Source organism: Corythoichthys intestinalis, chromosome 7, assembly GCF_030265065.1.
Source record: "Corythoichthys intestinalis isolate RoL2023-P3 chromosome 7, ASM3026506v1, whole genome shotgun sequence".
Taxonomy (NCBI): Eukaryota; Metazoa; Chordata; class Actinopteri; order Syngnathiformes; family Syngnathidae; genus Corythoichthys; species Corythoichthys intestinalis.
The window spans coordinates 47,114,834-47,142,136 of NC_080401.1; the positions used below are offsets into that span (position 1 = coordinate 47,114,834).

Below are 27,303 nucleotides of genomic sequence, written 5' to 3' on the forward strand. Positions count from 1 at the left end.
ATTCTTGGCTGTTTATGTGGCCTGCTGTTTTACAATGCTGACTCGATTATATATCATGATGCCTACTTCGGCCCGTAAATCAACCAGGGGCCCCAAACAGTGGGCACAGAAGCCCCCGCATGGATGACATTGATGTCAGTCTTGCAAATATCATCACACGGCTGTCTGCCCAATCCAAAATGAGTGTAAAGACGGCGAAGTGAGTGAAAAAGATGCTCTTAGACGCTGTTGAAATCTTAGGTGCTATAGCCATTCGTCTGTATCCCAGTTAAGGTTGAAGAGTGCAGTCCCACCGAAATACAGATTGACCGCTAAGCGTTGTCTAAACTTTACTGACAAGGACTTACCACATACTTCCTGAGGAATCCCTCTCTCCGAAAGCACTGTAGGAGCCATCATGACGTTTGTAGGTCAGCTGTCTCTGGTAGCCTAGATAAGAATGGAAAACAAAAAGATTGTGGCAAAAATTCATGTGATCAAGTTGTAGAAAAACATGTGTCCAGCCACATTGCAGTTCCCCACAAACTGCGACTGTGGTACCTCGTATATTGTACCACTTTTTTGAGAAAATATGTCAGTGAGTGAGGTTGCAGGCACTAGCGAGTTAAGTTTGGCTTCTCTTTATTGCAATATTTATTAGAAGACTCATACACAACAAGTCCATGGCAAGAAAAGAAAAATATACATAGGAAGATATAGTGGAGTACAGGTATTGGTACAGTATTTATTGGTGTTTATTGTTTAGACCGGTGATCCCCAACCACCAGGCCGGGGACCTGTAGGGGTCCTTGGCACATTTGCTACCAGGCCGCAGAGAAATAATCAATAATTTGTAAGCAACCGCAATCTGGCCAGTGCCTCTTGATTAATCCCTCTAGTGGTTGACCTCCATGACTGGGGTGTTTGCACACCTATTGACTAATTCGAATAGAGATTTGTGTATGTGGCCCTCTAGTGGTTGGCAGCCATTTTTGGGGTGTTTGCACACCTATTGCAGCCCAGCGTCGGTCAATGTAAACCAGACATGTCCAAAGTCCGGCCCGGGGGCCAAATGCGGCCCTTGGTCAAATCTCATCCGGCCCCCAGCCTCTGTCATGAAATCAAGAACGTCTGGCCCGCACACAGACTTAATAAATTGGTCAGCATTACTGCTACCAGCATATGAAGTAGCTTAAACACTAAATGCTGCTCTTCATTTACCCACTAAAAGGCAGCGGCACTCTCAACAACATTACCCCGTGTGACACTTTAATCCCAAATTTCTAAAATGGCGACAATCAACAAATAAGAAAGAAAGTTGACTGCGACGGCCGACGCTAGGTGGAAATTGGACTATTTCTTCACGAAAATATGCAACAACTGTGTCTGCCTCATTTGATAAGAGACAGTCGCTGTTTTTAAAGAGTTCAATGTGAGGCGATATTACCAAACGAGACACGCTAACATTTTCGACAAGATTACAGGGAAGATACATAGCGAGACATTGAGGCAACTTGAAGCTAGTTTAATTTTACAGCAGTAGTATTTCACAAGAGCCCGATAGTCGAAAGAGAACGCCACAAAGGCTAGTTGTGGGATTGTTGAAATTATTAATTTTAAAAAATAAGGCAAATGTGACACACGGAATAGCTTGCTAAAATTTGCTTAAATATATTGTTCTACGTAAAGGACGTCAGCCAAGGTCGGCCCCCCACATTTTTACCACACCAAAACTGGCCCCCTTTGCAGAAAGTTTGGACACCCCTGATGTAAACAGTAACCGAGCCGCTGTTGGTTGTGTGCTGCGGGCGGCGACGTCTTTGGACTACTTTTTTACAGGGAAAATTCCATCAGCTGAGCCAGAAGAGGAGCCGACAACCAAGTCCATGCTTCACAATATGTGGCTAAAAGCTAGCAAACGAGGCAACAAAAGCGAATGCACTCAGAGCATCATACCTCATTGCGGACCGTATTACTAAAACCAAGAAACCTTTCACGATTGGAGAAGAAATCATGATGACTGCGAACAAGGATATATGCCATCAAGTTTTAGGAGAAGCTGCTTTTTAAAAAAAAGGTTGATTGAGTTACATTTTCCCTGCACTCAATGTTCGTTTTTAGCCCCATTGTGTTATTTTATATTTACTGTAATTTTCTGCCACACATTGCCTGTCCGTGAAAATAGGGCCCACATCACGCCGGTCCGTGGTGCAAATAAGTTTGAGAACAACTGGTTTAGACAACTGTTTTTATCAAAATATTTATATTATATTCCTATATGTTTTGAAAACATCTGTAATATTCCAAAACTATTTGAAAAATGTTACTTTTTTCAACATTTACAGAGAATTAAAATGTCAAATCAACTTTTTCACCGTTCCAATCAGAAACGCTTTCGTACATAATTTACAATAATTGTTTACTTCTATCCACAAGCACATTTTAGAACCTGTACTTTTTCACTTGCACTCAAATACAGCAGGAAAATCAGTACTGTTACAAGTGTCTTTTCCTCGATTTTTTTTTAAAATATAGAATTCATATTAAAGTCCATAAATTTTACATTAATTATAATTTTTTTGTCACTTCTGATTTGGATCAAGTGACATATTGTACATATTTTAATCTAAGCAGTAATACCTTTTGCCCTAATTTAACAATGGCTGAATTCCTTACACTTGTGTGACTTATAAGGGAATTGATAAAAATTTAGTCATTCCTATTCCTACTGCTTGACAATATGATTCCTTGATTCCTTATTCTGCTATTAATAGTCATGCACAGCAGGTAAATAATAATAAAAATGGCTTTATTTGCATTAAATAATATCTTCAACTGTTGACAAACGATATCCAGTGTGCACGCCAAGGGCGTAAGTTTGGTCTCAAGATTGGTAGGGACGATACAACAGCATAACCTGCATGTAAACTTTTTGCTGGGGACGGGACATTAATAAGACCAAACAGATTGGGTAAACATGGGTCAGGGCTACAGGGGTCAGGGCTACATTTCTCATGAATATGTACCTAATTAATTGATAGGCTAAATGATCAATGCAAAATAAATCTCTATTGACTTATACTAACTGTCATGTGTATTGGATCAGGTGATACACTGTTTTGATTCAAACCCTTGTTTTAAAAAACTACTAAAGTAACATTTTTAAAACTTCCAGAATAAATGTCAGGGTTTTATTAGCAATTCAAATTGCAATATTTCAAGAGTTCATTACATTTCTCACAGTTTAGTGTTAACAGTAGAAAACACAAACAGGAGGACACGTCTCTCTAAGCAGCTTCCGACTGAAGTTAGCAAGTACACTCAGTTTAATGTTATGCAAACTCTGATGCAGGTCAGACTTTCAGTAGCAAAATAAGTAGTGTGTTCCCCACCTCCTCAACATTGACGTCTTTTTACATTACTAACAGTGGCTGCTGCTGCTGCTGGCCGAAAAAAAAAAACTTCTAATGTCCCTACTCTTCGAAGGGGGCAGAGGAGGTGCTGTGTCATCGTCTGGGTGGGGTGTGTGTGTGTGTGTGGGGGGGGGGGGGGGGGGGGGGCATGGACCGGCACATTCAGCAAGTGAAAAGGAGTAAATATACGGTAAGTCTGAATATAATGAAAAGAATTCACTTATTAATGGTAGGGTCAATTCTATCCTTGCAACATATGGGAAGACAATCTAAAATTACCGATCTAACTTAACTCATTATATAATACAAATAAGGTTGCTTAAAAGTTGGTGGGGACAATTTGAGTATCCAAAAAGTTGGTAGTGTTATGTCCCTACCGTCCCTATGCAAACCTACGTCCTTGGTGCAAGCATATTCTGGAATGCAATTTTTAAATACCTTACACTACTGAGTCCTTTTATCCTAAAATGTAAGTGATTCTCTGTGGTTCTTGACTCGGGCTTCCCAGTATGGAGTCTCCACGAGCTCCCTTAATTGTCCTAAATTGTCTTGCTGTTGATGTAAATTCTTGTTTGTTTGTATATTTGCTCTGAGTTGAACTGGTGACTAGTTAGGTCAGGGTGTATCAGGCCCTCACCTAAAGTCACCAGGGAGTTTGTTATTGAATATGAAATGGCTATTTTTACATTTTTAAGACGATTAAGAGTCTTAAAACGTCCCCCATAAGTTGCTCTTAGGTTTTACGATGCCCACAGTTTGACCCCCTCTTGACGATTTCAAAATCCGATCAAATGGAAGGTCACGCTGACCTTAGTGGTTCCACTGTACTTCACGAAGCACGTGCATTTTGAGAGGCTAATCTTTTGTGAGTAGAGTTTCTTGGAAATTACGTGGTTTCCACAACGCTCATTCAACAAATCCTCTCCAAACAAACTGGAACAATCCACTCAACAGATTGAGGGGCTGTCCCGGGTTGACCATGTTATGAGATGTTGGACAGGGAAGGAGATCTTCCGCATCGTTGGCGGAAAGAGCGGTCAGGGGGTGCTTCTGTTCCAGTCCATGATCCAGAGTATTCATTGCCAACTGGGTCAAAGTTCCCCACAGTTCCACTGACAATATCCCTTATCCCAACACCAAAGTAAATGTCAATCCTGAAGTTTCCTGAAAACCCAACCACGGTAGACAATTTGCTAGCAATTCCTTCCACTCTTTTTACACAGCAGGGCAACGAGGGATTTGAGTTGTTGAGAGGAACGCACTGAGAAGCGACGCTCCCATTTCCTGAGTTTTAACAGCTGCTGTTCCTCACTTGTGGAAGGTCAATGGGGCATGGATCCAGTCACCAGGAATGGGCAGGTTTCATCATTTTGTATGAAGGATTTAGGCCCTTACATTTGGTTGTAGGTAGAGAGTAAATGGTTTACTGCTTTTTTACCTTCATATGTACGTGTTAGGGGTGTAACGGTACACAAAAATCTCGGTTCGGTACGTACCTCGGTTTTGAGGTCACGGTTCGGTTCATTTTCGGTACAGTAAGAAAACAAAATGCTAAATATAAATGTGCTAGTTGTTTATTACAGACCTTTGTCCTTTCAACAATCGGAACATTACCCGATACAAAGCTAGAATTCTGCTCAAAAAGTAGCGGGTATTTAAAGATAATCCAACAACAATTTGCCTTTCAGACCCTGAGTATTGGTCAGATTTCTTTCCGAAAGAAAAAAGAAGTCCTGTGCTAAAGAGAAAAACAATCCCAATGACAAATATTTTAAATGTATTTTACAAATGAAATGCCTCAATGAATCTTTTTTTTTTTTTTTCCTTATGAACGGTTTTCAAAAGCTTTATTCTTTATTATTTCTCACACAGAAATTAATAAATTTAAATGTGTAAGCAGGATCTGTGTATTATTCTTATTATTTAATTACAGGTGTTTTAGCTCATTTCAATTTATTTCATTTAAATGGGCTATTTTTTATTTTATTATGTGTTTATATTTTACAAATGTGATGTAGTATTCATTTATATTGTATATTTTATTTTGTATAACTTTAGTTCCGATGTGAATATTAGTTACTACTTGTTTTGTTGTGGTATGAGGGTTTTGTATTGAACACGGGGCCGTGTTGGTGGTTATTATAGCAGAGAAGACAGCAGTGAATCAACAAAGACAAGTCAACTGTGCCCCGATCTACCACTCAAGAGATCTGATGGACTCAAAAAGAGTTACGATTGCATATTAGTTTGAAAATCGACCGGATCCTCCATATTTTTACACGAGTGACTTCCGGTCTGCCCGAGTATTGATGCAGGAGGGTCGCGTCTCACGTCAAATAATAAACTCTGCCGTTCTTTTTGTGTGCGTCGTGTTGAGCCGCTTCTGGGACGCGTCTAACACGCGGCCGCACTGCGACTGGTGTGCATTGGCTGATTGACTTTAACGCCAGCGTTTCACTGTGTTCTCGCGGCTGCCACGTTGTTGCACCGTTGACATTTCTGGGTTATACTGTCCTACCGTGTTGGTCCTCATTATAATAGAGAAGACGGAGTAAATATAATCTACACAAAGAAACTGTAACCCGATCGACTCACAGTCTCGAAAAGTAAGGGTTACATTACGTCAGAAATTCGTTCAGTACGCCTCCGTTCCGAACCGAGCACCACGTACCAAAACGGTTCAATACAAATACTTGTACCGTTACACCCTTAGTACGTATGCACATTTTCAAATGAGAAGACAAATATCCATTGTAAAAGTTTGCGGAATGCCAAGCTGTGGTCCAGGCACCCCAATTTTTAAAAACTCCTAAAAGGATGTTACATATAGCATTTTGGAGACCCAAGAAGCAAAAATCAAAATAGGCTGTACCTTGCAAGAGGTAATCAGTCGCCTCATTTTCCACCTCGAGGCTGAGCTGTCGTGTCTTCTGCAAGTACTTGAGCACAAAGACATTGGGCGCGAAGTGGATCATGTTCTGTTCTCCACACCCAAACGGCAGTCGCAACAGCTTGTCTAGGTTGTTCAATGTGGGTCCCATTACATCGCCTAAAATGCAAGGAACACAGCAGTCATTCACATGGATTTAGATACTGTCCACCTCCTTGTGAACACCTACCAATCATAAATGCGGAAGCTCGCTCAGATCCAGGCACCATGTTGTGTGGGACCCCGAGAGTAAAGGCCTCATTATGGTTCTCATCCGAGTCTTCCTTTTTCCAGATCTTAAATTCCCCAACTGAGCCCCATCCTGTGGAGAAGCCTATGTGTCGAACCTGGATGGAGGGATTGGCAAAACATTTGAGGATTATCTATTAAAAAATGACCAATGCGTTGTATTGCGGATCCCGAAAAACTCTTGGTCTCTATTAGACAGGTGCCGATTACCAGTTTCAAGGTATACCGTGGTATGACCATGTTAAGGTTTTTTTTCCCATCATACCGTCCATATAATATTAGCTATTTTTATGTCCCAAAAATGCAAGGAAAATTCCCTCACTTGCAGCTGCAAGGCTCAACTCTTCCCCACCGGTTGTTGCTCAGTGTCAGTGAGTCAGCTGTGCTACACGATGGGTGGAGGAGGTGAAACTCCTGAACTTTTTCCCCTTGTAAAGAAAACGAAATCGCTGGTATGGGAATACTTCGGCTACAGAAAAGTTACAGACGGCTGCGGCTTAGAGGAGGAGGGTCAACCGATATGTAAAACATGTTTGCTGTGGGTGGCTGCAGAGGAGGCAATACCTCCAAGATGATGCTAATTCTTTTTTAAAAATAAAATTCCTGTTCAATGGAAAACAGTTTTTGTTTTTTTTAAACCCAGATATCTCAAAGTAACATTTTAGAGTTGTAATTGCAATACCGTGAAACTGTGATATTTTGGCTTAAGGTTATCATATCGCCAGCATATCATACTGGCACATGCCTAGTCTCTATATTGCAGATTTGTTTCTATTTTTGTAGTGGTTCTGGAATGTATGGATCTTCTAAAAACAAACCTGTAAAGGGGTTGTGCAGGGCCAATGAAGGATAACTGATGCATTGGATGGATGTAAACCATGGCCAACCTGAAGAAAATAAAGTAGAAAGTCTAAAGGAAAATTATAGCTATAAGAGCAAAGACATTCCTAACAAATTTGAATACATGTAAAGTACAAGTCTTTCGAAGTTACACAGGTTTTACAAGTCTCCATTAATATTAATTATTAATAAATGCAAGTAAGGCCCAAATTTATGGTCTGGGATATTTTATTCACCAGCCCCATCTTGACAAAACAAGGCCCACAATAAGCATCTGCCTACATCAGGGGTGTCCAAACTTTTTGCAAATGGGGCCAGATTTGGTGTGGTAAAAATGTGGGGGGCCGACCTTGGCTGACGTTCTTTACGTAGAACAATATAAGCAAATTTTAGCAAGCCATTCCTTGTGTCACATTTGCTTCATTATTTTTTTAAATTAATAATTCCAACAATCTCGCAACTAGCCTTTGTGGCCTTTCGACTCTTGGGCTCTTGTGAAATACTGCTGCTGTAAAATTAAACTAGCTTCAAGTTGCTTTAATTTCTCGCTACGTATCTTCCCTGTAATCTTGTCATACATGTCACTGTGTCATGTTTGGTAATATCGCCTCAAATTGAAGTCTTTAAAAACAGTGACTGTCTCTTTGCAAATGAGGCAGACACAGTTGTTGCGTATTTTAGTGAAGAAATAGTCCAATTTCCACCTATCCTTGAAGCGTCGGCCGTCGCAGTCAACTTTTTTTCTGTTGATTGTCGCCATTTTAGAAAATTGGGAGTAAATAGTCACACGGGGTAATGTTGCTTCGAGTGCTGCTGCCTTTTAGTGGGTAAATGAGGAGCAGCATTTAGTGTGTAAGCTACTTCATATGCTGGTAGCAGTACTGCTGACCAATTTATTAAGTCTGTGTGCGGGCCAGACGTTATTGATTTTATGACAGAGGCTGGGGGCCGGATTAAATTTGACCAAGGGCCGCATTTGGCCCCCGGGCCGGACTTTGGACATGTCTGGCCTACATTATTCATGTCAAAGCTACATGACAAGATTGTGGCCCAGCTTTGATACTTACAAGATGTGTGATTGTTATGCCACACATAGCTTTGGATCAGTTGTTTTAATGACAAAAGTGTGTGATTGTAATTCCAAGCATACAAAATCTTTGAGAATCATAGTTTTGATTAGTCAACAAAGTGATTGTTATGCCACACATAGCATTAAGAGATTTTTTTTTTACTGAACAAGCGCATGATTGTTATGTCACACATCTTCGAGCCCATCTTTCACCAATCAATGAAATTTGATGAGCAAAAGAGGATATCTACCTGCACAAGACCTTCTTTCCAGCTTATCCAAAAGCTGCGGAACTCATCCCATGATAGGATGCCCGGTGTAGGGACACTGACGAGTGGCTCACCCATCTTGCCCAAGGAAATCCAGGAGCGAGTGTTCTGTCGGCCACCTAGCACGATCTCTATCATCTCAGCACTGTCGTGTGGTGTGGGTGAGAGGGCAAAATGGGCGTCGTTGTGCGTCTTCACAGCCACCTGAAACTCGCTCATCTTGGCCGGCTTCTTCACGTATTGATACTCATACTTGTTTGGCGTCGAGATCTGGATTCTCTCTAGTGATAGAAGTGATATTCTCAGAGATTTGGACATACTGTACAAAGTCAACCATCTGCTTTCCTTTGGAACCCATGAGGATTGCAGCTATATATTATTTTTAAGTAATCGATTGATCTATCAATGACTTATTTTGAATAATCGAGTAATTGGATTAGGAACATTTAATGCAGGGGTGCCCGAATCCTGTCCTCAAGAGCCTTTATTATCCAGCTTGTTTTCCATGTCTCTCTCCTAAAACACACCTGAATCTAATAATCAGAATTGTTATCAGGCTCTTGCAAAGCTTGCTGATGAGCTTATCATTTGATTCAGGTGTGTTAAAGGTGGGAGACATGGAAAACAAGCTGGATAGGGGCTGTCGAGGAACAGACTTAGGCACCCATGATTTAATGAGTTGCAGAATAAATTTTAGGAGATGTAAAACAAAAGCTTGTTAAGATTGCACTTACAAAGAGCATTAAATGCGAATTCAAAATAAAATTCCCGAGTGTTTTTTCAAACAATGCCAAATTACAGTTTCATTTACATACACATTTAAAAATAAAATACCTAAGCTTAGCCCTCAAACAGAATCAAAAATTAAATGAGGATAGACGTACAACTAAAGAACAACTGGCTAACCTGCATGGTATAAGTCCACTAACTTAAATGCTATAAACTGCTGACGTTTTATTTATTCATTTATTTATTTTTTTACATTGCTCGTTCAAGTCGTTCAAACACATATTCCGACCAAAACTGATAAATATACCTCTAAACTAAATTACGAATGCATAAACAATTGTATTAGCACAAACAAAAACTTACAACCTTATGTTGGTCTTAACCGGGAGCAGCTAGATCCAGACCGTGTTAGACGAGTCATGTGATATTCACTGTTGCCACTAGCGGGCAGTGTATTCACCCAAATCAATAAAACTCAATGCAAACAGTTTCAAAACAAACCATTACTACGCCACTCTAATTAAATGAATTCCCGAAGCTGCAAAATTTGATTCGAAGCTTTTTTCTAATCAAATTACTCGAGTTAATAAATTAATCTTCCCAGCACTAGAACACATATATAATAAGATATATAAAACTACGGCACCATATTTACTTTGTCTTTAAACATTGTGAAGCAGTGTGGCTATTTAGCCAAATTTATTTGAAAAGCTTTGTTCCAAGTAACCTTTAACAGGTGTGTCTGTGTTCACGAAGCAGTTTCTATTTAACACAAATGAGAGAGTGATCATGTACTGTACAGTAGTTGAATCCTTTCATGTACTAAGCAACACAAAAATACAATAGAAGGGAATATGTCTGCCCTTACCATTGGGACAGAAGAAGACACTATACGTATATTCTCTTGGCAAGCCTTCTGACTGCAAGGAAGGGGAAGAAATTTGAAGGTACAGAATACACAAACAAGTCAAATGATGCATTCGGTATGACTTTGTATGTATGACATACTGATGAATTGCCAATCGCTTACCTCGACAAGGACCGTCCTACGCACAAAGTCCAGGCCAGTGGGTGTCCTTCTTTCCTCCACATCATTTCCTGTTTTGCCCGACTGTAGTAAGTCTGAACAGCAGCTTGTTTCAGTGTAGGCGATGGCCCGAGCTGTGGAAGGAAACGGGGAAAACAGAATGTCAAAGCCTCGCTATTTTCTTTTTTCTAATGATAATTGAGCAAACTGATTTAAGATGTACGCTTGATGGATACCTACTTACTTCATTGTTCTGAATGTTTCCTGCACCACTCAAATAATTACATACAATATGGATGTAATTATTTATTTCCATCTCTTTTAAAATACATGAAATAATACCACCATGAGGCTCACATGTCTGTATTGGTATCTATCGGTCTAATCCTTGAGATCTGCATAGCCACACAAGTAAGAAAAAATGTTAGATCGAAGAAACATCTTATTGTTATAAAAATTTTAATGATTTGTATGGCTTACACTGGTGTGTTGTTTTTATGTCAAACATTTTAGTGACTGGTTCAAATACACAAGTGTGTGATTGATATGCCACAAATAGAACAACTGATTTTGAGCACAAGTACTTTGCTATGCCCAAAAAGCTCTGCGGGTGACTATTTTTTCTATACATCTGAACATCTGATTATTAAGCAACAAATAGCTTTGAACATGCCTCATATTCATTTACAATAATGTTGCTGTTTTAATCAGGCACACACAGATTTAAAAGTGTTTTTACTGAATGTAAAATAATACTAATAGGAATTGCTGTATGTAAATGTTATGGCACAATGAATATTTTGATCGCATCACTGAGGGATTTTTGTCACACAGCTTTGAGAGTGAATGTTTGGAGTGCATGACATGTAACCATTAGAGCCACACATCACCTTAACGGAGTTACTTGATAGCACTTTTCTACCTTCAAGGTATTCAAAGTGCTTTCACACTATTTCCTAACTAATCTACTGATGACACAGCATCAGCAGCAACGTGGAGTACCGTAGGTTTGAGAGACGACCATTCTACCACTGAGCCATGCCTAACATAGCTTTAACATGCCACATGTAACTTTAATATTTCACACATACAATTGGGATGCCATACTTCAGCTGAACATGAAGCTTTTCCTGTGCTGACATTAGTGCTGCAACGATTAATCGATTAAATCGAGTAATTTAATTAGAAAAAAGCTTCGAATCAAGTTTTGTGGCTTTGAATATTCGTTTAATTACAGTGGCGTTGTAATGGTTTGTTTTGAACGTGTTTGCATTTTTTTTTTTTTTTTTGGGGGTGTATACACTGTCCTCTTGCGGCAACGTTGAATATGACATAACTCATTTAACATGGCTCAATCCAGCTGCTCCCTGTTAAGACCAACATAAGGTAAGCAAATGTTGTTTTTTATGCATTCGTAGTTTAGCTGAAGTATATTTAGCCGTTTTTTTTGTGGGAATTTATGTTTGAACGATTTGTTAATAGCATTTTTTAAAAAAAAGTTAGCATTATATAGCATTTAAGCGAGTCAATTGTTCTCTTGTTGTGCTTAGATCCTCATTTATTATTTTTTTTTTAAATGAAAGTGCAATTCTGCATAGTTTGAAAAAACACTCGGGAATTTTATTTTGTATTCACATTTAATACTCTTTTCAAAAGCGCAATCTTAGCAATCTTTTGTTTTACATCTCCTAAAATGTATTCTGCAACCCATTAAAAGCTCCTAATCGGATTACTCGATTGTTCGAACTAACTACCGCATTTTTCGGACTATAAGTCACACCAGAGTATAAGTCGCACCAGCCCAAAAATGCACAATGAAGAGGAAAAAAAAACATATAAGTCGCACCGGAGTATAAATCGCATTTTTGGGGGAAATTTACTTGATAAAATCCAACACATAGAACAGATATGTCATCTTAAAAGGCAATTTAAAATAAAAATACAATAGAGAACAACATGCTGAATAAGTGTATTAAGAGTTATTCAAATAACTATAGCATAAAGAACATGCTAACAAGTTTACCAAACCATCAGTGTCACTCCAAAACACCAAAATAACATGTGAAATGATATAATAATGTGTAAATAATTTCACACATAAGTCGCTCCTGAGTATAAGTCGCACCCCCAGCCAAACTATGAAAAAAATTGCGACTTATAGTCCGAAAAATTCGGAAGTTGATAGATTAAGAGACTACTAAAATAATCGATAGCTGCAGCCCTTGCTGACATTGACGTGTAAAACTGCGTCACTCTTAAATTAACATTATTAACTGCCTCGAGATTAAAGAGACATCAGAAATCAGTACGCACATCCGTTAATCTAAACAATGTTTGTGGACATCGTGTACAACATCCATCCGCATTACACAAGACAAACATGCCTGCACGAGGAATCTCGCATTGGAAACGTGGCCTCGTGCCAGTGGTGTCTCTTTGTGTGTGTGAAGTGAAAGGGAAACATAAGGGGGCCAGGGGAGTCGGAGTGGGGCCATGGGGGGCCCATTGACCTCCGTTGACCTGCAAACTCATCAACATGCCACTGAGTGTCACAGCACAGCTGTGACGGCTCCCCCGCTGCTGGCTTGCTTTGTTCTCACATGCGCTCGGGAGGGAAATGTTTGTACCTCGAGGTGGGTGAGCAGATCGCGCACAGCCGATAAGGGCAAGGCGATTCGCGGGGCCTCACGCCGAGGAGGCCAATGTTCGGGTGACACGCCAATTAAGGACTACTGTAGTGAGTACTAAGAACTAATAATTCCTGGAACTCGGAAAAGCAGATTCTGTTACTCGCGGACCACCAGTGAAGAAACACATCTCCAATACATCCCCTTAGGAAAGTAGCATATTGAGCTCTACAGAGGTTATAATCACACATCGCAGAGCGGACTACTCACTGAGTTTAGGACCAAGCTAATATCTGGGGTATCATTAAAAAATACTTACACCTGTGCTTGTGTTCTTCTCCAAAAATTGACATCAACACCATGCACACACACACACACACAAAAAAAAACACCACAATCATGTCACACATAAAGGGTGTGCTTCTCCAAAGCAGTCCATGCAGTCTGCCAATCTTGGCATTGCCAGCTAACACTTGCATACATACGTTATACAGTTTTACATCTTACAGTGGTAACTCTATTTATGAACGTCCCAGCAAACTGATCTTTCAGGGTACGTCAAGCCTCAATGGGGAAAATATTGCCTCTTTTTACATAAGAGATTTCAGGATACAAGAGGCGAACATACAGTACAGTACTGTAAAAGATACAAATGCGTATACGTGCTGGTTTCTGCTTTAAAGTGTCGCGCCATCTTTCCCATCATTCTGCTCTCTTATTGGCCTATTTTTGATGGCGTTTCAATTTGGTTGTCACAGTATGATGACGTGCACAGGAGCGACGCTGTTGTTGTTGGTATGGCCAGCGCAGCCCATCCCTCTTCCCGCTGCCATCGTCACCCACCAGGGATCCCGGGTGGGCCTCCGGGGGTCCACCCAAGCCCCCATCAACCGGCCTTCAGGGATGGGACAGCCAAGTATTCTAAATCGACAATAATCAAGTCTGTCAATCAATCGTGTGTGAAGTCCCAAATCAAACACATTAAACTGTTCATTAACAGTAAATTATTCATTCAATCATTCAAATCAAATTAAATTTTATAAATAAAGATCAATCATAAAAAGCAAGTACCGTATTTTTCGGACTATAACTCACAGTTTTTTTCATAATTTGGCAGAGGGTGCGACTTATGTGTGATTATTTACGGTTGGGTTGGGCCGACTTCTCTCTCGCTAACTTTTTAAAAAATAAATATACATATTTATTAGGGCTGTCAAATGATTAAAATTTTTAATCGAGTCAATTACAGCTTAAAAGTTAATCGTAATTAATCGCAATTCAAACCATCTATAAAATATGCCATATTTTTCTGCAAATTATTGTTGGAATGGAAAGATAAGACACAAGACGGATATATACATTCAACATGCGGTACATAAGTACTGTATTTTTTTATTATAACAATAAATCAACAAGATGGCAGTAACATTATTAACATTCTATTAAAGCGATCCATGGATAGAAAGACTTGTAGCTCTTAAAAGATAAATGTTAGTACAAGTTATAGAAATTTTATATTAAAACCCCTCTTAATGTTTTCGTTTTAATAAGATTTGTAAAATTTTCAATCAAAAAACTAGTAGCCCGCCATTGTTGATGTCAATAATTACACAATGCTCATGGGTGTTGAAACCCATAAAATCAGTCGCACCCAAGCGCCATCAGAGGGCGACATAACTCCAAAAAACACAAGTAACAAGTGGACATTACACTGTGCTGTCATTTTAATCTGTTTGAGCGGGGCATGTGCGTTAATTGCATCAAATATTTTAACTAGGGCTGTCAAAATTATCGCGTTAACCTGCGGTAATTAATTTTTTAAATTAATCACGTTAAAATATTTGACGCAATTAACGCACATGTCCCGCTCAGACAGTATTCTGCCTTTTGTAAGTTTTACAGCAAGGTTTTTTGTGCTGTCTAACAGCGAACTCTTGTGGTCGCTTTGCGACATGGTTTATTGCTTTCTTGCCAGTTCAATATGGCTGCACGACGTCTCGGGCTGACGCCTACGTTGTAATGTTGTGCTTATATGGTCCTTGGACAAGATTTGTCCGTAAGTATGGTTGTTGTAAAGAATGTACATATTATGTTAGTAAGCAAAATGTTATATTTTTTGTATGAGACGCTTTTTGTTTATGTTTAGTGAACCTGTATAGTGTGCTAAGCTAACGTTGTTGCTAATGCAATGCTTGAGTACTTTTTTTTGTAGTTTCACTACGGTCTAAAGAGGACAGTGGTTTGAGGCCATTTTATTAATAAATCAGATGAAAAAGGAAGAAGTCTGATTATTAAGGCGTCGTTCACTAGCTGTTTAGCTTTGGAAAAAGTAGACGCTTCGGAGTGAGGACAGCATAGACAGATTTAAATGACAGTAGAGTGAAATGCCCACTACAGTCCTTATGTACCGTATGTTGAATGTATATATCCATCTTGTGTCTTATCTTTCCATTCCAACAAATTATTTTACAGAATATATATATAATTTACAGAAAAATATGGCATTTTTATAGATGGTTTGAATTGCGATTAATTGCGATTAATTACGATTAATGAATTTTTAAGCTGTAATTAACTCGATTAAAAATTGTAATCGTTTGACAGCCCTAATTTTAACGTGATTAATTAAAAAAATTAATTACCGCCCGTTAACGCGATAATTTTGACAGCCCTATTATTTATATATTTATACTAAAACGATGTATGAATGTTAAATAAAAATAAATAATTTGGATAAAACAGAGAAGGCACTGTGCATGCCTGCGCACGTGAACGCAGTGGCCTGCTCCCTTTTCAATCTTCCCCTCCTGCGCCGTGGCGCCCTCCACGAGCATCCTGGGTATTTCCTTTTCGATATGGAGCAGCTATAGGAGTGAAAAACAAACTAAAGACAGGGGAATTGAAAAGCAAACAACTGTGGTAGGATTGGGATATGGAAAGGATTCAAATTGATTGTTGAAAATGCTATACGGAAAACTTCGCTGAATGTACGTAAATGAATGTGGCGCTTTGGTCTCATACAAGAAATATATTCAACAAACATTTCCAGCGTTATTTCGTTGTGTAAATGCATTTATAATGATCATAAAAATATGTAGACTATTTAAACATTGAGAAAACTTTTTTTTTCTGCCAACTTGAGATTAAAATAAATGTCAAATCCACTATCCGCCTGTTGGAACAGACACGCAAATAGAAAAGATATAAATGTTTATTGAATATCCATCTTACGGTCTTGTTTAACTGGGAGAATTCGTTACAAAAGACAGGCTTTAATTTGTTATCATTATGCATATATGCAACAGCATCGTCACAAACGTGATCACACAAAACGCTACCACGCATCGCATCCCCGCATTTCCACCTTCTTCAGAGTCTTCACAAATAAAACATAATTTTTCGGGCTCTGGCCTACAAATAAAACATAGAGTTTCGGGTTTTTTCGGGCTCGGGCAAGTAAATCAAGGTAATTGATCGGGCTCGGGCCGCGTCGGGCTTTAATACCCGCGGGCCGGTCAGGTCGGGCTGGAATTTTTAGGCCCGATCTAACTTCTAGCGTCAAGTAATGTTAGCATACTGTACACCTACTCGGCCTGTTCTTCTCTATTGTATTTTAAATTGCCTTTCATGATGACATGTCTGTTCTTGGTGCTGGATTCTATCAAATAAATTTCCCCCAAAAAATGAGACTTATACTCCAGTGCGATATATATGTTTTTTTTTCCTTTTCATTGCGCATTTTTTGGCTGGTGCGACTTATATTCAGTTGCGACGTATAGTCCGAAAAATACGGTACTGCAAAAAAAGAACATGTCTTATGAGTTGAACCAAGAACACATGAATGAAAAACAATTATGAACCAAAAGGGAGTGACAGGACCCCTTTCAGGATGCCCTGGCTGTGATTGATGCTAAATATATCACTGATCTAACTAACACAATACTTCATTAAAAAAAAAAAGTTAAGGAGCCACAGAAAGACACCCTCAGAAAGACCTTTAGTCAATGCAATGTGACTAGAGCTGAAACAGCTCTAAGCATGACGTTTTGCCCAGATTACTTTTAATGCGGCACAACGTGCTGATGTCACGTGCGTACATGAAGAAGAGAGAGGCGGCAGATATATTTGATTTCATCCACGCATGAATATAGAGATAACAATAAAGAAGCCGACGAAAGTGAAGAGAAAGGCACCATGAAAAAGCAGAAAATGTCAAAAAGTGTAGGAGCATTTCAAATTGGAGACCAAGGCGAACACTGTTTCATGTATTCACTGTAAGACAGCGCTTGCATAACACTTCCGCACCACCGGCTGGACCCCGTGACCGATGACCGCCCCCCCCAAACCAGGGCCAGGTGCCACTGCGCGACCCGCTCGCTTAGTACCCGCTCCACCGAAGGCACCCCGTTTACTCCGAGAGCAGAGGAGCGATACTCGGGACAAGATCAAATTAAGTTAATGTCGCGCTAAAGTAATGTTAGCTATGCGGAGGGCTAGGTTTTTGTTAATTATGACTACTGTCGATGTATGGCTCACATGTCTTTCATACAGGCTTTATTTAATCTGTAAAAACAGCGCTGCAGAGTGAAAACATAATAAAGCTAACTGTCAATTTTAGCTTCTAAGTCATTGATGGATAAAACACCAAATAGTACTGGTGCCTAATATGCTCCAATACAGCGTAATTTTATTTTGAACACTCCAAAAACTCAAAATCCTATAAGCAGTGGCGGTCCTGGCTACTTTCGCGCCCTGGGCAAACCCCCCCCGCCGACATCAAACACAAGAATGTGTTACGTTTTTTACGTTATTTTATTAAAATAGTCTATCCCCCGCCCCCTCCTTCTTCTGACACACACGACTCTCAGCAGCAGTTGACATGATAGTAAGGGGCGCCCAGAGGCGTAGCAAGGGTCCCAGGGGGCCCCAGGCAACAAGCAACATGGGGCCCTTTGAGCGTGTGCAAGTAAGGGGGACAGTTGGACTTGGAGCAATAGCATATTTAATAAAAGTATAATAACGCCTCAGTCTCATAGAGTGCTTTTTAGGACACTCATAAGGACATAAAACTACAGTAACATAGTACACTCACCGCTGTCTTGCTTCCTTTTCTCCTCCTCTGCTTTTTTTTCTTTCTTTTTTCATTTCCAGACGGATAACTTCTCTTCATTTTGCCAATTAAAAAAAGGCCCGATCGCCGCCCACTCTCACTCTGAGTCACGTGACAGACATACATATTTGCGCAGTAAAATGAACACGAAGGTGGGGGGGGGGGGGGTCGAGCGCACGCTGCGTGCGGTCATCTTGGCCATAAAAGTGCCGAAAACTAAGCACTTTACACTCATATGGATGTACAACATCATTTCAAGAAGCTAAACTAACACCTTCCCTCTTAAAGCAAATGTGCAATGCGAATATAATGTAAAGAATGCTTTCCTCGACGCAGCGAGAACGAGTGGGATCAACCAGCCGACGTAACGGGAAAAACACGAAACGGTCACGCTGATAACCGCTCTAACTTATCATAAGAACTTTATGGCATGAAGAGGAAATACTTACATTAGTTCATTGACGCACAGATTAATCCTCAAACAGGTGGGGTGGCCCCCTCAGCTTTAAATGCGCACCTTACGCTTACGCCTATTCTCTCTCTTTTTTTTTTTTTTAATTGAACACTACAAAACAAATAACAAATAATACAAACAACTAGTTCACATAGAATATAACCATCTCAACATATTTACATCATTAGACATACAAAAAAATAGTAAATAAATAAAAATAATAACTCAAGAGGAAATTAATTTAGCACTAAACAATTTTGCATGAGCTTCTATACTAGACTTGCATTTATTATTTTGTATCATATTAAGTGATGTGAAATATGATTCAAATTCAACCAAAAAAATCAAAAATCAAAATCAAAAAGTTCGGATTTACTTTTTGATTTACGCCTATTCTCGTTCTCAGAATATGCAGCACTTGTGACGTAGGATAATAACAGGACTGGTTGCTATGGGAACGTACGCAGCGGCACACCGCATACCCAAGGAACCTTGCTAAAAGGAGTATTAAAATTGCTAATAAAATCGTTTAGGATTATTTTAGATGCATATATGTTATATTTTTCTTATAGAGTAATCAACGAGGAATACGATAGACCCAATAATTAATTAACTTTCTTGGAAAAATCACCATATCTTTAAGTAGTCACATGAATAATGAGGTGGCCTGTGAAAACCAACATTAAAGTAATGAATATTCTAAAAGGTCTTAGTGAACTACTCTCTGCACATACCCACAATGTTAAAACTGACTGGAATAGAATACCCATGAATAAATTTTGACACTGATAACAGATTTGATAAATAATCTGTTAAATAATACCATAGTATTTGCTCACACCCAAAACTTTTAGCTTCAACAGTGCGGGGAAACTGAGTATGCTAAATCCTTGTGTGCCAACTCTAATGGCCTTCTGGGGACCCCTGCTGGCTGGGGACCTAAGGCAATTGCCTGCGTATGCCTAACGGGACGCGATGCTTCTGGGGGCGCCCTAGCGCCCACTATACTAACTTGACGTGGAAATGAGCGGTATTAGTCTAGAAAACTGGCGGATTTTTTTTTTTCTTTTTCTCCCTTCTCGAGGGCGCTTGTGCGCCCCCAAATAGATTGCGCCCTGGGCGGTCGCCCACATTGCCCATAGCAAAAACCGCCTGTGCCTATCAGGACTTACAATTTAGACTTAAACTTAAAACTTCACTAGAACCAAAAAATAGCTTGACACAAATGGATATACAATTGAAACGTGGGAAAAACACCTAACAGTGATGTGTCTTATCTAGCGTAATGACATTTTTCGGTAGAAATAAGCTTTTTTTTTTTTTTAAATAAGGATTAAAATTAGTGAGTGATTTAAAGTGATGAATTTTTTTGGAATTGTTGGCTGTTTTCAACAATGTGCATCTAAAATAAAGACATTGATTGTCTAAAAATGGTTCAATATAAAGTGAAATGTCTTGTTTTCTCCTTTTTTGCCCATCGCCAGAATTCAGTCCTTTTACTTTTTTTTGTTAAGTCAACTTAAAAGTCATCAAAACGTTGACCTAAGTGAACAACCATTTTGCAATCATAATGTGGCTTGTGATGAAAACATGTTTTGACACCACTGCTCAATAGGCACTGCGGATGCAGCACTCCAGGACTATTTAGTCAGTCGTGGAAACAATTTTACTCTCAATCTTCAGTCAGAACAAGACATGAACTGAACAAAAATATTCCAGTTGGACTCTGTGGATACCTGTAATGTTTGCTGGACCCAGTTCACTGAAAGCCAACACGATGGTGGTTGGTGTTGCCTCCCCAGGAGCTACGCACTTCTTCCTTGTGAGGTGGTGCTTTCCAGGATGACCAATAAACTTGATGCCCTTTGGAACTGACACTTTAATGTGAACCTTTAAAAAATAAAAAAGGGAAGTAAACAACCTTTCTCACATTCCCACCCTCATTCTTGCCAGTGAGAATATTTTTTTAAAGAACTCTTTGAATTCTTCATGTGGACTCTCATGTTTCTCAAGCTCCCAGGAGGATTAAATGCCGCTCATTGTCCAGCTTTGTCAGAGGAATGCCCTTTATCCACACTCCAGAAGTCATAAATAAAAAGAGCAGAAAATATAGGAATCGCATGTTGCCGGAACGGACATCAAAGAAAAGCAATACGCCCGTTCGCATCCTCATCTAACACGAAATCAGGCACATCTGCAAAGATCATGATGTCATCTCTCCAGTGTGCAGGACAGACCCATTTGAGGCCAACTTGAAGCTTAATATGGGCTCCTCTAAAGGCGTATTCACACGAGGACATTTGAACTGGGCTGGACAGCAACATTCCTGATCCTGCTGGCCTGAAGTCACACTATGGTCCATATCTTAGTATGCCACCCTTTTACATTTCACAACTTATCCAAAGCTTTGAGAGAGAGCTCCCGGAGGCATTTGATTAACCCTGACTGATTGATTCGACAACATGACTGTAATTACCGACATCAAGTATTAAAAAATATTAGTGTAACATCATGAGTATGATTGCAATGCCACAGTTTTAAGAACTGTGTGATTTTTATGCTTCATAACTAATCAAGTGAGAGTGATTGTTTTGACTAGCATTGTCCGATAATGACTTTTTAACCGATAATCGACATCTCGATATTGTCCAACTCTGAAAATCCGATACCGATATAAAACAGATTCTGATACATGCGGTCATGCACTTAACGTTTTATTGCTAATTGTATTGTGATGCCCCACTGGATGCATTAATAATGATAAATGTAACAACTTCAAGGTCTTCCAAATAAAATAAACATTCTGTTTTTAATGAAGACAGCTAATTCAACTGAAATTTTAGAAAATAAATGTCCCATGTGAATAATATAAATTGAAATGGGCCAAAATGTCCATCATTAAATAAAACGAATAATTCACAATAGATCACGTTTACATGTTGTGCCCTCCCTGCCCCAAAAGTCAAACTCCGCCTATGGTAACGCCTTACTACCCACCTCTGTACTTACTGAATTGGCCCGAATATAAGACAGTGTTTTTTGCATTGAAATAAAATTGAAAAAGAGAGGGTCGTCTTATATTCGCGGTCTAGACATTATACCCTTTCACGACGTTGAATGACGCCAGATATCATTGAAGCGATGTTCTGTTATGATGACAGATCTCAGCTACTCCCCAATCACGATGCTAGATGGCACCAGATATCATTGAAGCGATGTTCTGTCATGACAGATCTCAGCGAGTAGTTTAACCAGTTTGCATTATTTTATTGCAATGTTTTTCCTTATTCAGATTTGTTTCAAGACTACAGTTACAGTTAGACTTCACTTTGATGGTTAATGTAGTTATTGCAATTTTGTTGTTTTATCACAATAGATTGGTTTATTTACATTTCAAAACCAGAAGCCATTCATTTACAAATGTGATTGCACTTTAGTTTACATATTTAAATGTTCAGATATTAAGATTTGAATGAGGCAAAATAACATGCTTTTTCTCTCAAATATATTGTTATAATCATTTGTTTCAGATGTACTGTCATTATTTTCTGTATGAAAATTAATTTGGTGTTCAAAAAGTTTTTTTCAAACTCGAGTCTTGAAAAAGAGGGGGGTCGTCTTATAATCAGGGCCGTCTTATATTCGGGCCAATACGGTACTTTAAATAATTTTGAACAGTGGTGTCCAAACTATTCCACATAGGGCCGCAGTGAGTGCGGGTTTTTGTTCAAACCTATCATGAGGACAACCTTTCACCACTTTGGTGTCTCACAAGTGTAATCAATTGATTGCAGTCAGGTGCTGCTTGTTTTAGCACAAACTTCATTGGTTAAAGAGCATACAATAGGAGAAAAAAGGTCTTAAATAGCATTATTATGTGAATTAGAATCATATTTTGAGACGATTCGACTATATACAACAATTTAGCAATGCACAGATGACGAGAAATTAAGTCTTTTAATCTGCCGGTTAGCCACACCTACCATTATAGGGCTCAAGCGTCCCCAACAGATGGATGACGTCAGCGGGAGACTGGGCTCATCGGTTTTACTATACAGCCCATTGAAGGGGAATTATTCAGAACGAGGAAAACGCGACGAAGTGAGCCGCAAAATGTCATTGTTTCAATCTCTCTACTCCAAAATTTTTACAGGATATTCTTTTCATCCAAGTATTTTACCCCAATAGCTAAATAAATGGCTCGAGAAGGACCAGTCAGCCTGTCGAGAGGGAACTATTCACAACGAGGAAAACGCTACGAAGAGAGCTGCAAAATGTCATTGTTTCTGTCTCTTTACTTCAATATTTTTACAGGATATTCTTTTTATACAAGTATGGCATGGTCATGACAAATAACAGTCTTGTGCTAAATGGAATATGAACTAATAAAAATGCACTTATTCAGGACGACATGGCAAAATTACTCCATAATGGTCAAAACTGTCGACTTCACCTTTACTGTCGCACCTCCCGAACGATATTTTATGACACCTAAATCGGACATATGTCATTTCCCTTCCCTGGTTTCGGAGAATGTAAACAAACTAAGAGGCGTGACAGCTAGCCGACATGCTAACACGAACAGAGTGATGTTTCAAAGTCTTCGAAGCGGAAAATCACACATAACTAGCCCGGATTATTTGACATGACGACTGGGTTGTCGATTGTCTTTGCGGATCGGCAAACCGCCCGGCGGAGAGCAATTTACAGTTCGTTCCCCGGAAGAGGGCGGCTGCAGTTGTTGTGCAGCTAACGTGCAGCTAATGTGCACGAGGAGAGCTTTTTACATGCCTATCAATGATCAAACGTAAGCAGTCCTTTATTTAAAGAAAGTTTGAAGTGTTTACTTTGTAATCGCTGTATTAATATTTGACATAATACAAAACAAGATGTTTACTCACTTCCTCGTAAGTCCAATGGTCCCACAGTAGTAGGGCTTGGCCAACTACTTTTGAAAACCCTCATAAAGCAAAATTTTTCTGCAGCCGTTTGGCTGGCGTGATGCGAAAAATAAACGTATTAATCCGAAAAATCTGCTGAATCCTTAGTCCTCATACACAACAGTAGGCTGTATAGTGAAGAGGAGTCCTTCTCCCGTACACGTCAAAGCGCCCTCCTCCTCAATGCAAGACCGAAGCCGGAAGTCACTCATTTTCATGGCGCGTGATTCAAAAAACTAAATAAATATAGCGATCGCTTCCACACACATCCAAGCGGTCCATATCATTCAGGAGCATAAAATACCGCATGTATTATGAAATAAACATGCTTTTTCGTGTCACATGCACTTTAAACTCTCTGTGCTCGATTGGTAGGAACAAAAACCAGGACCCACAGCGGCACTTGAGGACAGGTTTGGACACCCATGATTTAGAAGGTATTAAATATTGGCTTTACCCTGGAAATCACACAAAAAAGGGTTTTAATCATTCAAAATACTGAATTGACATGTAGCTCGACATCATACCTCAGCACACGTTGGCAGATAGTTGTAGACGGTCAGGGGAACTTTGGTTTGCTCCCCTCGGATTAAGCTGTAAGGCAACGTAAAGTCCACAAAGAAAGGCTTGAATGTACGGAGCTCCACTCTCTTGGCCAAGCCTAGACCGTTGTCTTTGGACAGGCTAATGGCTTCGGTGACCCAGGTAGTGATGGAGTCTGGCACTTCCAGTCGTAGCTCGGCTTCACCCGTTTCAGCGCTGTTGGCGGAACAGAAAAAGCTCTAGACGCCTGTGTCAATACAGTATCGGCTTTGCCACACGAACGGAAGACAGTGCGTTTCGGCCTGTACACAGTGTTATGACCTGAGTACAAAAAACAATCTAATGTCTCAATTCAACAACGAAAATCCCTGTAAACCATATGTTCTACACACACACAAAAACCCCTGAAATATAGTGAGGGAACATTTTATCGACAAGCCTTAATTAAGGGACTCTTGGCCGATGGTAACGGTCTTCTAGTCAAAAACATGTTTGCTTTGCTTGATCAAAGTCTGCTTTAATAGACCTTAACGGGAAATCAGCGCTTTTTTCGACTTTATTGAAAATCAGGCTAAACTAGTTTATTCCAAAGGAATTAAGCACATGGAAATCAACAGGCTGTTCATTTATGTTGGCTGAATATGAATAGAAGGAGTTGTGTGAGAGTGACAGTCCGATCCAAGATTGGTCAGTTTAAAAGAAGCACATTCAGAAAGACGGGAACGACTCCTGGAAGCAGATTCCCAGCCTCCTCTCAACACAAAATTCCTATCATCTTGTGAACTTTCCTCCCTTTGCCTCGACATTTCTTTCATCCCATCCAACATTGATCGGGATTTACATACCTGACATTGAGGCAGTGCCACACCCACGTCTCCGGGAAGAATGTACGCCTCCGCTTCTCTGGTCTAAGAGCCAAACACAAGCCGACATCAGTTAAAGGCCTCAGCTGCTCACAATATAACAACACCATAAAAGGGCCAATGATTTACTCGGGATTTGCACGCTGACATTCTGCTAAGTCACGTCATGTGTTTAATGTTCATCACCGCAACGAGTAGCATTAAGGAATGTCGGCACGGAATACGGACGAGCAATCACATCTAATTCCTTTGTTTTTCTCCGCTCGTCCATTTCCGAGCGCTGATTGAACATCGAGATGTTTGTTATTAAAGTCATGAAGTAATTGCCTTTCAACTAATGGAGGCTCAGCCATACAAATAAATAAATCCGGCCTATGAAAACATCATTTTTTTTGCCAAACAGTATTCAAGTTGTAGTTGACAGTTGTATTTTGTTGCATGCAAATGAATTATCTCGAGGTCATTTTGTTTATTTTTCCTGTGCTAGGTGAACATCTAAATTCTCCAACTACCCAAAAAAAGAAAAACAAGTACAGGTAGTCCCTGGTTTACGAACGAGTTCCATTCCTGCGTTGAGATGTAACCCGGATTTCTGCGCAAGTCGGAATTAAACCTTTAAATACCTCTAAACACTCTATAAATAATTAAAAAAAAAAAAAAAAACTATCCAAACACATGTATTATTCGTCATTGTACTGTCCTCGCCAAGACGTTGGAGCTAAGTCCTAGCTAGACAGCAAGCTAAGCGCCCAAATCTTTGCTGACTTTATTCAGCTGCTCTTGACATCAACACTTCCAGAATGAAACTAAAATAAAATGAATTTAAATCAGTCCCATCTTCAATAACAGCAAATTTGCGTTTACAAGTAGCCGCTGATATAGCAATAACAAACGATTAGCATGTATAAGTTAGCGTCCGCACATCATCAAAAACAATCACATAAACTCGCCCCAAGTATTCCACCACAATTGAAAACGCACAATAAACAGTACAAAACGGGTTATACAAAGTCGCCACCTCTGGATGCTTCACAAGCAACAAATGTGCGCGCAGGCTGTCACGTCTTCACTCGGCGGCGCTCTACCTCATATGTGCACCATGTGTAAATGCTCTCGTGTGCGGAAGTACAACCTGCTCTTTGTTTCCTGCGCCAAAATAAAAGCATGCAAAAAAATAAAAATCGACGAGACAGGCGTTGTAAAGTCAAAATCACGTAAGTCGGATCCGTCGTAACCCGGGGACTACCTGTACAGTGCTACCGCTACTTAGAAACTTCTCTACATACAGAATTATCAGGTGACGACAAGTGTTGTTAATTTTACTTTAAAAAAGTAATTAATTACAGTTACAAATTACTTTTCCCAAAAAGTAATTGCGTTAGTAACTCAGTTACCTGAATGTAAGAGTAATTAGTTACTTGGCAAAGTAACTAGTGATAATTTTTTTTCCCCCTCCCAAAAAAACAAAAAAAACAGGTCACACAATGTGAAGCTTAAAAGGTTTGGGGGCAATTGACCCGAGCCCAATTCTTTACCCTCCACTTAGCTAGACACAAGGGTATTGCGATAACTAGCTAGTAACCTTTGCTATGTGTGGAAGTCATTTAAAGTTGTGAATCAATCGTTAAAGTTGTTAAAATTGCTCCTGTTATTGCATTAGTTCCCTTCTGTCTACTTTAAACATGTGTAAGTTTTAAAACTGTTTCATCATTTAAAGATAGATTTAAGTTAAGATTTTGCCGATTTAGGAGAATTTTAGATTTAAAAAAAAAAAAAAAAAAATTACTTAGGTTTGCTAGGAAGGATCTCTACATCAGAACCTTCCTGAGAGGTCTACTGCTTTAAGATGGCGGCTGTTTACTAACGCATGTAGTCCTTAAAACATGTTGGCAATGCAGCAGTGTCTGTCATTTGCATCTAGTTCTATAATATGATATGTACCGTGTCATGTGGGTGTAGTTTGTCGGCTATGGCTACAGTCAGGTATTATTGGAGCCACCTAGCATCGCGGTTGCAACGGCGTCTTCCCCACTCCTGCTCTGCTCTCGTCCCCGTGAGTCCGTTTCTCTCAGACTTTTTTTTATTCAACCAACTTAGTAACGCATAGTAACGCACGCCTTTCCCGCCTCAGTAACGGTAACGGCGTTGCCAAGATGAGAAAAGTAATTAATTAGATTACTTATTACTGGAAAAAATAACTCCGTTAGTAACGCCTTTATATTGTAACGCCGTTATTAACAACACTGGTGACGACACACCTTA

The 27,303-nt window shown here is 39.6% G+C and overlaps 1 protein-coding gene across 1 annotated transcript in view; it reads right to left on the reverse strand.

Annotated features, from left to right (window-relative positions):
• Positions 1-27,303, reverse strand: part of cpamd8 (C3 and PZP like alpha-2-macroglobulin domain containing 8) — a 137,599-nt gene that overhangs the window by 49,223 nt on the left and 61,073 nt on the right. Inside the window, exons 19-28 of the mRNA XM_057840543.1 lie at positions 25,024-25,086; positions 24,163-24,394; positions 20,432-20,585; positions 10,508-10,638; positions 10,346-10,397; positions 8,731-9,029; positions 7,389-7,457; positions 6,512-6,668; positions 6,265-6,441; positions 348-429 (exon numbers count right to left, since the gene is read on the reverse strand). Coding sequence (XP_057696526.1) covers positions 348-429; positions 6,265-6,441; positions 6,512-6,668; positions 7,389-7,457; positions 8,731-9,029; positions 10,346-10,397; positions 10,508-10,638; positions 20,432-20,585; positions 24,163-24,394; positions 25,024-25,086 — 1,416 coding nt within the window. The remainder of the gene's footprint in view (positions 1-347; positions 430-6,264; positions 6,442-6,511; positions 6,669-7,388; positions 7,458-8,730; positions 9,030-10,345; positions 10,398-10,507; positions 10,639-20,431; positions 20,586-24,162; positions 24,395-25,023; positions 25,087-27,303) is intronic.